Source organism: Malurus melanocephalus, unplaced genomic scaffold, assembly GCF_030028575.1.
Source record: "Malurus melanocephalus ecotype Western Australia unplaced genomic scaffold, MMel_1.1 scaffold_23, whole genome shotgun sequence".
NCBI classification, from domain to species: Eukaryota; Metazoa; Chordata; class Aves; order Passeriformes; family Maluridae; genus Malurus; species Malurus melanocephalus.
Genome location: NW_026623255.1, coordinates 2130453 through 2141945, shown reverse-complemented (window position 1 = coordinate 2141945; position 11493 = coordinate 2130453). Strand labels below are relative to the sequence as shown.

The window sequence follows — 11493 nt, the reverse complement described above, 5'->3', positions numbered from 1 at the left end:
AAATACACATTTTGTCCAGATCACATTTAGTTTGCTCTTTGCTATGATGGTTTTAAATGAGGCAACAGAAATTACTGGTATCAAATGAACCTGAAACAAAGAATGACTTAGTATTCCAGTGATTATTGAACCATATCCACAAACAAGCAATGTGCTTAGAAGCAGTTTATGATAAACTGAAAAGCAGTGTTTTTAACTCAAAGTATTATGCATTTAAACATTTTTCAGAAAAAGAGGTTTTCAGAAGTACTTGCTTGACAAACAGTGCATAATACCTAAGATTACATAAGCAATGGGGCCATTTCTTYAGGATGTTAAGCAAGAAATAGGACATGCAAAGACATTTCTTTATATTTGAATAAAATATGGAGCTATTTATCCTACAGGCAATTAAGCACAGCCATAAAGACCTGTAATAAACCTGCATGTTCACTTAGTGCAAAAATCTTTAATTGCTGAATGTCATTTTAATAGCTTGTGTATATTTCCACATTAAAAACAACTTGGTATTGCACTTAGAATGTATCCTTTAAAGCTGTCTTGGTTTTAAGAACAAAAAAAATCCTAACAAGTACAACAGAATAATTTGAAATTTAGTCTAATTCACAATACTGCTCCAAAGAATTAGTCAGTACAGTTTCAAAACTATCCACTACTCTGAGGTTTGGCTGAAAAAAGCCTTAAGAGTACATGTACACCTTTAGAGTATTGCCTTCACCAAATTAAAAAAAAAAACAAAACAACTATTATTCAGCAGCTTTACTTCTGAAAGTGTTTGCACTTGGAGCTTGGTTTGTGCATATTCAAAACCTGAGCCCATCAAAAATGCCATCCTTAATGTTCTTTGTTTGGGCTACTGTGAAGGGTGAACGCAAACACAAGCGAGTGTTTCAAGAGGTGCTTAATAATTTAGCTTTCTAATGAAAAAATCATTTCAGCAAAAAGATGCATATTTGTGTTCATGATAGAGAATTATAAAAGACTGTAAACAGCATGAGAAACTTCAAAAAACAGATCATTCATGAGAGCTACTACATTATCCAGTATAAACATCCAGGGGGGTGTGCCTGCATTGGATGGATCATAGACATCACTGAAGAATCCCGAGTCAGTGAAGGAAAAAGAAGCTTTCACATTTCCAGAAATCAGTTCTGATGGATTAGAAAAATATTCTCTTCACACACAGAATCACTACGTACGTACACACTAAAGCTACAAAACTTCAAATACCTTGAAAATGTGGCTTGAAATCAAATTCAACAACTTGTCAAAAAAAGTTCAATGGTATAAAAGATTCTTGTAGCAGTCTTACAATTTGAGYAATAGTTCATGACTTCTTCAGTATTGTATAATATCTTCAGCCAAAAAGTAGAAATCTAGTTTCAGTAGGAGGTCAGGATGGTACAGGGTAAAAAAAAGGCATCAAAAGCCAGAATCCAGTTCTTTGACTGGCTTTACTGTTGTGTCTGACACAAAAGTGCTTTCRTTTTCCAGCATTTTCTCAGTAGTTTCTCCATCAACATGTTTTGCTCTTTCTTTCAACTTCTGCCGTTCATGGATCCAGGGGATGAAACACAAAATAGCTCCTCCAATGATGGGAGGGACTCCAGCCAGGTAAAATGCTACATCGTAGGTGCCAAGTTTATCCCGCAGCAAACCTGGAAAGGCAGAAAGTTACCACTCATAAAATAAAGGGGCCTCAGGAATCTACAAAAACAGGCCTTGGGTTCAGATTCAGAAACCCAGGAGCTGGCACAGACTGTAATCATTAGAGCCTGAAAACCTGATGGCCAAATAGAAGTGTACATGTAAGTAAAAAGGTATTCCAGAGCTGACTTGGAAGCAGTAATGAAGAGCTCAGTAYGTCACCGCTCAACTGCTTAATTACCATCCCTTAAAAACATCCCTTTTGTATTGGAAAGGTGCTCATTTGAACATCTCCAGCACTTGTATCTAGCCATGACTCACAATCCTTTTTGCATGAGCAAATTTTGGAATCCAGTTGRTTTTCAGATTTTAATTTGGAGGCCTTCTGTAACACAAGCAACCAAAAGGCTATTGCTTGTACAGCATGGAAAATGTCAGGTCCTAAATCCAACTGGAAACCTATCTTTTCTTTGAGGAATGTTTGACACCTTCATAACAATGAAAAAGACTGCGTAAACTTTGAAGAGTGCAGTAAATTAATAACCCATGAGCAGTAGTTGAATTCTCTGGATCTTCTCAAGCATACGGCGAGAAAATGTCCAGAGTCGGTGCTCTGCACATGACATTTAATAGGAAACACAGCCAAAAGGTCATGAAAACATAGAAACACATTTACAGCTGCAAACTCTGCCCATACTCACCTGCAATGGGTGGGCCAACTGTCATAGGCACTGACATGAGCCCRAGCAGGAACCCGATGGCCTGGGAGACATCCTCCGCCCCAACGAGCTCRAAGGCAATAGGAGCCATAATGCAAATGAAACACCCATCAAACAGGCCCATGAAGAGACAGACAGCGATGAGAGCCCCAAAGACATGGCACAGTGGAATCATCATTGACATCAGGCCAATAAAAAAGAATGAGGCCACCTAAATGTGAACAAGGAAAGAAATCCATAAAAACGCATTGCATCAAATTTGCAGATCATAAGGGACCAGATGAACTTCCTTGCATCTGCAGTGAATTAACTTGTCTGYCTGTATTTACTTTAAAATAATCAGTCTCCATGGATTACCACCATCAGAAGTTACATACCAAGATAAAACAAACACATAACTCATGGCAAGCAAAGGAATTCCACTACCCGTTCTGCAAGCTTTGAAAATGCCTTTGTAATCCACAGTCCTACAGTGATTGTAAAAGGTCATTTCTCATGCACTAACATTTTTGGAGAAGTTCCTCCCKGTTCTTTCTACAAATAAAAGTCACAGAAATATTAAAAGTTTAAGACAGCTGAAACACTGTAAATAGACTCCTCCTTGTTGTAAGTTAAGTAAAAATACCAGTATTATATTGGTGCTTATATTCCACAGAAATGAAAACATTCACAGTTTTTCCATTTAAAAAGTATCCTGATACATTGGTGTAGTCATGCTTACTTCAAAGATTTTCTAATATAAYCTTAGATAATTTGTTTGATATTAAAGGACTAAAACTGTGTTTTCAGCAAAATGAAACAGAATAAAAAAGAAAATAAAAGACATGACAGTTTTGCTTTTGGACCACCCGTATGTCAGCATAGAAGCCAATGTCCCACCTAACCACAGTAAAACATCAGGGAATCTAAACCAATCCTTGACAGCAAACACTCCAGGAGGAAGGTACTTCTTYCCTAAGAATTATTTCCATAATGCAATGCAGATAATCCCCACTAGATGCCTCCCTTGCTATTTATTTTAAGTGACTAAACGGTGCGCACCTCGCAGCTGCCAATGCCAAACTGAACCAAAACTTTTCCAAAATCCTACACTAACACTGCTAGTTCCTAGAAGAAATAGCATTTATAAATGTGAAGGGAAAGAAGTGTATATCCTCCTTCATCCCCGAGCTTCAGCATTTCTGGAAGTTGGGACTCTTTCTGCAAAATCTTCTCAACTAATTACCTCTTAAATTCCCATGGCCATACCCCTGTGTATTATGCAGTGCCTGGCAAAGATCAATAGATCCAAAATCCTTAATAGAGGAAGAAACTAACCCGTGTTTCTTTCTGCAACCACTATGAAATCATGAGATAAAACAGAGGAAGCAGAGTCTAGAGAATCCCCAAAAGTTCTTGCTCACACGCTAATGATCAGTAATTTCTTTCATTTCCAGCTGAAAACAGCCAGCCGGAAACAGACATCTTCATAGCATAAAAACAAAAATCAGAGATTCATGAACTTTGCACCAAAAGCTCCTAATATCAGAAACCATACACTGAGTTTCCCAGAGTTTTGGAACTTCTCAAATTTGAATATCCAGTCAGTTAATTCTGCTTATTTATTAATAGCACCTGAAACCAAAGCGTTCAGAATACACAGTTGTGAAGGAATAGAGAAACAATAAAGACATACCTGTAAATAAATTTTTTTTGCACCAGGAATATAATCTGCAACTCTGCCAAAGACCAATCTGCCAACTCCTGAAGTAATGCCCAGACATAACAGAAGCACTTCTTCTGGCACGCTGTCGCCAAATCTGTCCTTTACATGATTCATCTGTTTAAAAAGAGAAAATAAATTTGCGTTAGAATTAAAAGATAGACCTTGAAAAACTTGAGTCAAWTAGAAGTAATCTGTCAATCTCAGATTTACAAATACTCATCTGATTTAGTCTGCTTTTACACATTTTAGAATGCAGTATTTAGTGCAATATAATAAAAATATGAAATGTGTTGTGGTTTATCCACGGTTAATGAACTTAATTCAGGTAAACAGGAGGCTCTATCTAATAAAAAAAAAAGAAGATAACCTAGCAGGGTTCTCTCCAAGCACTCTAAATTTACTATTCATAGATTTAAAGTAACACAGATCCCAAACAGGCTGTCTGGAACTGGTTGCTTCCCTGGCTGGGGCTCTCAGGTGTGCAGKGATCAATGGGAATCACTGCAATCCTGCTCTGTGCATTAAGGCAGACACTCAGGCTCCCCAACATAGCTCAGGGCAGGAGCAAGAAGCAGGGAGTAGGAGCCCAGACAGTGCAAGTAGGAGAGGATCTCCAGAATGTCTCATCCAAGATTGTCCAGGGGCAAGGAGGAGGAAGGACAGAAACCAGCTGCAGTGCCAAGCACAACAGCGAGCACTCCCASCAGAGGGTGCAGCCACAGCAGCAATGAGCAGGGCAGAGTGGCAGAAGGATTTATCAGCCACCTCATCCTAAAGAACTAAAGCAATGGAATCAGGATCCGTGCTCCTGACAGCAGGCCATCGACTGTAACAACATGAACTACCAGTGTCAGCAATTACAACTTTCCAAATCATGTWAAAAAAATATTATATATACCACCAGACTGGCTTAATGGATTTGGATTTTTAAAAAATATTCTTTTTGCTTCCACAGTGGTTTTTGTTTGTGGTTTTTGTTTTTCTTTTTTTAAATCAACCCCAAAGACCAGCAAATAACCCACAAGAGATTTTTTTTTGCACTGTTACCTATTGGAACATGCTTGGCAATACTAAATATGCCAAAGTGGGCACTAGAAGATGTGGAAATCATTTGCACAGTCCTGCAATCTCTGCAGGACTTACTCATAAGTAGTTCTGAACAAGAAAAGTGAAAAAAGTAAAATCTCATAGGTGTGAAAGAGCAAAGAAAAGAAACTGATTTTAAGTAAAGACATAGCGAAAACATTTAGAGACAAGGTAACCACAGGCTGGTATCACTTCAAACCAGAGAACGCTTGATTTCCTATCTAGAAAATTAAAAGGTTCCATTTTAGTAAACACTTCTGGAGCAAAATAGTCTAGATTCTTTCCTGACCAGAGTGTTAATATACAAACAGAGCCCTTTTTCTTTCAACAAGAAAACAGGACTTGCTGAGTAGCAGCAATTTTCTTAAGCTATTGGGGTTTTTTTACATGTCACAGAAAGCCTATTAAATCTAATATTAATTTATCCAACATAACTGATTCTGTAAGAAAGAAAGAAAAAACCAAGGGCGTTTATTCCAGTTTTAAAGAAAAACTTCTAACTGAAATTGAAGACTTGTGCTTAGGTTTTTTCTTTGCTTAGTAAGACACATTTGGGAACATAATCTGATGAAATTTTTCACCTGAAATGACATTTATACATAAAAGATAAGCTGTTCTACTTATTCCCTTTCTGGAAAAGGTGAGAAAAGGAAAAGCTGACAGTTTTCCCACCCCTACGTTTTATGTGCCTGTCAACACCTGCTGGCCCAGCTGGCGAGAGCAGCCAAGGTGTTCTTTGCAATTTCTGTCACCTGTTCCAAGTTCCTGCAGCCTCTCCTGTTTAATTAGCAGCCCTGATCCATCCACTCCCTGGAGGCTTTTCAAGAGGCAAGATAAAGCTCTGTATCTAGATAACTATTAACCCTGCACCTGCAACTGAGTAACTGGATTTCTCAAGGTAGCACAGGGGGTGAAATGCTGTCACTCTTAGATCAAYGAGGGAAAATACTGATGCAATTAACCCGTTCAGCAAGAAAATAATCTCTACTCATCTCAAATTTGAAACATCTAAATTAATATTTATTTTCTTAGCTTTCACTGCTCTTAAGYACACCATAACCTTAAAGAAAGCTTCCAGCTAGATATAAGGAAAAACTTTTTCCTTGGGAAGGCAGTGGCACAAACAGTCCAGAGAGCTTGGATCAGTCTCCTGCCTTGGAGGTTTTTCAGGACCAAGTGCACAAAGCCTTGAGCAACCTGGCCTGAACTCTCARAGCTGATCCTGAGATCCTTAAGAGCATATTCAATTTTCAGTGGTACAGACACCAAGTCAGCTGTAAGCAACAGCAATATTAACTGCCTGAAAACACAATGATTCAGGACTAATTCAGCATTGCAAGTGTTATTACAGGTTAAATAGATTTATGATGAAGYAGCTCAAGCAAGATTCAGATTTCCACAGCTTTTTAGCTGTTAGAACTACTCAAAAATCCCATAATGAGCAATTGCTTCTGAACCTTCTCAGGGATGAATGCCCTCGTTGCTGCAGAACTATGCAGATTGTAATTATATGGCTTTTCAGGCATTACCTACAGTAGCCAAATAGGCACCCAGGCACACAGACACAAAAGCCAAAGCATTTCACTGTGGGTTGTGCCTGTTCTCAGTAACRTAGCTGCCTCTTCACTCAGGGCTGTTTGCATGCTGAATTGCAGGTCTGATTTTTCCAAATGTAAAAAAGATCTGGTTGGTTCAAGGCAATGTTACAGTCCAGAGTAGCACAGCTTCTTTATTATTTAAAAATATATTATATCTTTGTAAAATCCAGTTTTCCAAATCAAGATACAGTGAAGAATAGAACTGAATGTATCCCTGGCATCAGCATTCTCCTTTATACCCGTGCTGTCTATCAGGGTGACACACACAAATCTTGTCCAAATTCTCATTACTGYCAGAATGAGACTAGAAGATGTGTCAGCTACTTTGTAGTGGCAGGAATGCTTTCAAATATACAGTCTTGGTTAATCTCTCTCCATCCAAGCAAGACCCAGATTTTGCCAAGGCCTTCCCTTCACTGCACACACATTTCAGCTACATTCACACAGTGAATCAAAGACAGCAATCTGAGCAAAGCTGTAAGTTTCTTTTTTTTCCAAACACAACCTTGAATCCGAAAGAAGTGGTTAAGAACTAGTAAGAAATAATTCTGTCAACCACTTTCTTCCCATCTATATTTCATTTTAAGGATTCCCAATCAAGCAAATCTTTAGTAGGCTAAATGCAATATCATCTCAACAAAAGAGATGGCCAACAGCAATACATAACCTAGGAAACTTGGAGCACATTAAAACCACCATTTTCTTCAATTACTGATGCAAGTTCTGATGTCTGACACTTTCACTCAGAACAAGKGTAAGGATGAAAGGAAATGCTTACTGAGTACTGCTGGTACCATTTGTATGCTGGAGATACTATTACTAACTGCTGCAAATTAAGTTTCCTGAAAGAGCTGAGGGGGTGTAGAAGCCTGGAAGATAAAGGGGCTCATGTGCATGTCTCAACACTGATAGCCAGATAGCTGTGGAGCCAACCAAGGATTGTTGGTAATAACAGCCAAGGATTGTTGGCAAAAACAAACTGTGAGAAAGAACAGGATGTGGCTGGAGAAGGGGCCATAYGAGGTAGGGCAGCACGTTTCCAGGACAAATGTCCTTGCTCTGGCTCCTGGAGATAAGCACAACAGARCAGTGCAAGCACAGGAATGAGGTCGAGGAGCTGGCATAGATTGTACAGGGGAATCAAGACCAAAGACCCCMAAAAYTCYTCCACAGCCATTTCCAGGAAGRTCTACAGGAAGAGAYTGTGCATAARTTTTTCACTTTCTATGCAAAACAYTTATTTCCAGRGCAGAGAGAAGCAGAGCCATTGAATCCAGGTGGCACCMTGGCCATTCCATCAGCTGGATCAACACTGCAGCCAGGACTGTGATCTCTTTCCTTGCAGTGAACTGTCCTGGGTGACTGGAAGTTTCAAAAAGTGCTAAAAAGCAGAGCATAAAGTAACTTTGGACAAGTCACTGTTTATTCTCCACCATGTGGACTCACCACAAGAAATGGGGGGAAAGAAGGGTGAGAAACAGAAAAAGAAACTTGGTTGCCAGCAAGCTTTATGACACTGGCACTGGGAAGATCATTTAATGCAAATATGTTTTTGGTCCAGACTCCACCAAAGAAACTTCTAATGATGAGCAAAAAGCCAGCAAAATGAGCCAGCAACTCCTGAACTTCTACAGAAAAGATGATCTTCATGATACGAGAGAGAAACAGCATTACTAATACCCAACAGGGATCAATTTTAAAGAGAGTGCCAACATCCTGAGATAATTTCTATGAAATGTTACTGTAGCTAAGTGTCTTCACATGACAAATATGCATATACACATCTTCAAATAACTCCTGCATACATACTTGCCCCAACACTGGTAATAGCTCTTTTTATCTCCTGTCTATTTAAACAGTGTAATGAACAGGGAGMAAATTAAATAAACAAGGTGATTATTACATGAAAATAGGGAAATTTTATCTTACTTCATTGAGTAAAGCTCATTCTAAGTTTCTAAAGTAAAACTGAACACAACAGTTAACAGCTTAACTGTTAACTATTCAACATAAAAACCCCAAGCATTAAAAATTCAAAAYTACTCAGGCTGACAGTTACATAGTTAAAATGGTTTTGAGGAGCTTTTCCCAAAAATTAGCTAGTCCTAAAGCCATATGCCCTAAATAAAAATAAAAAAAAAAATAATAAGAAGAATAATAAGAATAAGAATAATAATATTTAAATATCTCAGAGCTGTTTGTCAGTATTATCCTGAAGAGCATGTAAAGGAACCCAGTGGCTTGGTGTGGCTTGGACAGCAGCAGCAAGACAGAAAAGGCACACAAGCATCTTTAGAAGCTCCCAGAGACTGAGCTCAAGGATGAAGAAAGAAGTTAGGGATCCACAAGAACTCAAGTGTTATGTACACGAGGGATGAGACTTAAATTGTTGGATAAAACTTACCCTTTCAAAACGTTTTTTATAATTATTCTCAATTGTGACTACAATCTGTAATTTACAGTCTCAGTTTCTTATGGCCTAAAGGAGAGTTTCCAGGCCYATTTTACTCTCAAAACTCAACTATGTCTCAAATCAGCTACCACCAGCACATCACAGAGAGTTACAGGTCAATCCCATTAATGTGAATTTCAAGAATAACAGCAGAAAAGGAAACAAAAACAGAAAAATTTTTAAACATTTAACATAACAAATAAACAGATTTATGGGGGTAAAAATACCAACTCTATTACTTGATAGGTAGCAAACCTTGCCTACAGAGGAAGGGCAGACATAACAAACCTTGACTTTGGCCAGCATTTAGGAAWTCTCTCAAACATAAATCTTACAAGCCAGTTTAGAATACATATCTAATACAAGAATAATAAAATATATCAATTCAGGACATAATATGACCTTTATATACTGCTCAGTACCAGTAAGGCCTCAGCTGATTTTTTCATGTCCTGKTTTGTTCATTACTCATTACTACATGGATCATTGTACAGAATCCAAAAGAAAAACCTGGCAATAAACACATTTGATAACCACGACTTATGAAAAAACATTTTTAAAATAAATACTTTAAAAAATCCTACACCAAAGTGAGTTAGTAGTTAAAAAAACCTGGGTAAGTTGGATAAAGTACCAGCATGCCTCCAAGTTTTATTTTCTATGATTCCCAAAGTGATTTGTCAGATGTCTTAGAACAGTCACAGATACATACTTATTGCATGTTACAACTTAAAAACTCTTCATTTAGTTCTAGCTTGGTAAAACTCGACTGCACTTGATTAAAAGGAAACCTGTGACTGAAGGAAGCAATTTTCTAATACTACACTTGTAAAAACTTAGTCACGCTTCAAATCCTTGTGGCATTTACTAATGTAATAATAATGTTATCAGGTTACAATTTATGTAATTAAAACTGAGTACATGATATGATATGCTATGATTAAGAAATTATGGAATGTCAAAACAATGGATTAGGATTCCCTCTACAAATATTGTACATTGCTACTGTCATGTCCTAAGAGAGGCTGAGTTCCTTGCTCAACAGCAGCATCTGTGCAACTTTTCATCACGTCTCTCAGGACTAGACACCTTAAACCATAGGACCTAGGCAAGTAAAACCTAATCAGAGGTTTTAAAACCTAATCTCTCTACTCAAGCACCACAGAACTACCAGGGCAAGCACTGTACTTCAGTATTRGAGATCTACTGGTGGACATTGTCATAATCCCCTCAGCTTTCACAAACTTGGGTGAAGMACCTGACTCATTGTACTGGGGAAGAGAAGAAAGCTCTCAAGTGTCTCAATTCTTCAAGAAAGTCCCAAATACGCTACCAAGTATCTATCAGATCAGGGCTGTCAGAAATTGGATCAAGGAGTCAAATTTTCATTTAAATCCCAATGAAAAGATGATGATAGTCTCTTCTTCTCATACAGAGATATAGTCCTCGCTCAGAATATAGACATTTATGTTCCCTTCTTTTTCCTGCACGGGGCATTCCAAAACCATCTCTCCCTTTTCTAGAAAATAAATTTGTTCAGTATTAATGACAAATTTTGACTCAACCATCAAAAAAGAACCTGAAAAAGAGCCCAGAGCCTGACAATTACTGCAATAAAAAAAAATAAAAAAAGGAGCTAGGTTCTGAAATCTCTTCAATTGAAGATTCAAAACACGTGGTAAGAAAATCACAAGTCTGAACAGTACTTTAAAAGCAAAGAGGCTTTCCATACAGCTCTTCTGAGAGCTGGAACTGGACACTAAAGCTGGTCTATGTATCAGTGAAGGAATCTGGCAATCAGTTTTTGTTACTTTACATAAGGATAGCAGCAAAACCAGCTGTGATCTCAGGCTTCTGGAGACTTGAAAAGTTTGAAGAGCTTAGCTTAAGTCAAGATGCTTCAAACAAAAGACAGGATTTTAGGTTTACCATTAAAATAACTTTATAACAAACAGAAAAGGTAACACACTTTGCAGTTTACTCTGACTTAGAACGATGTGTTCCTTTTTCTACCAGAATAGTTTGTATATGCCAGAGTACACAAAGTGCTGTTAGAGACTGATACAAAGGAAATCACAACGAAATTCAGACCTTTCAACCTGTCAGTACTGCACAGACCTGAGGAAACTGCTTTGCTCGTATCCTTCAGTGTCCCCACATGGTTTGTACCTGAGCATACATGCTACATTCTTTTTAAACTTTCATTTACTTTCTCTTCTAAAAAAAACCCATTTGTTTTATTCTTTTTGTTTCTGTTCTTTATTCTGTTCTGTTTCTTTACCTATG

The 11493-nt window shown here is 37.9% G+C and overlaps 1 protein-coding gene across 1 annotated transcript in view; it reads right to left on the bottom strand.

The window, feature by feature from the left end:
- SLC16A10 (solute carrier family 16 member 10) overlaps window positions 1-11493 on the bottom strand; it is a 62881-nt gene continuing 51388 nt past the window's right edge. The window contains exons 4-6 of the mRNA XM_057390189.1: window positions 4042-4185; window positions 2349-2577; window positions 1-1658 (exon numbers count right to left, since the gene is read on the bottom strand). Of these exons, the coding sequence (XP_057246172.1) occupies window positions 1423-1658; window positions 2349-2577; window positions 4042-4185 (609 nt within the window). The 3' untranslated portion in view covers window positions 1-1422. The remainder of the gene's footprint in view (window positions 1659-2348; window positions 2578-4041; window positions 4186-11493) is intronic.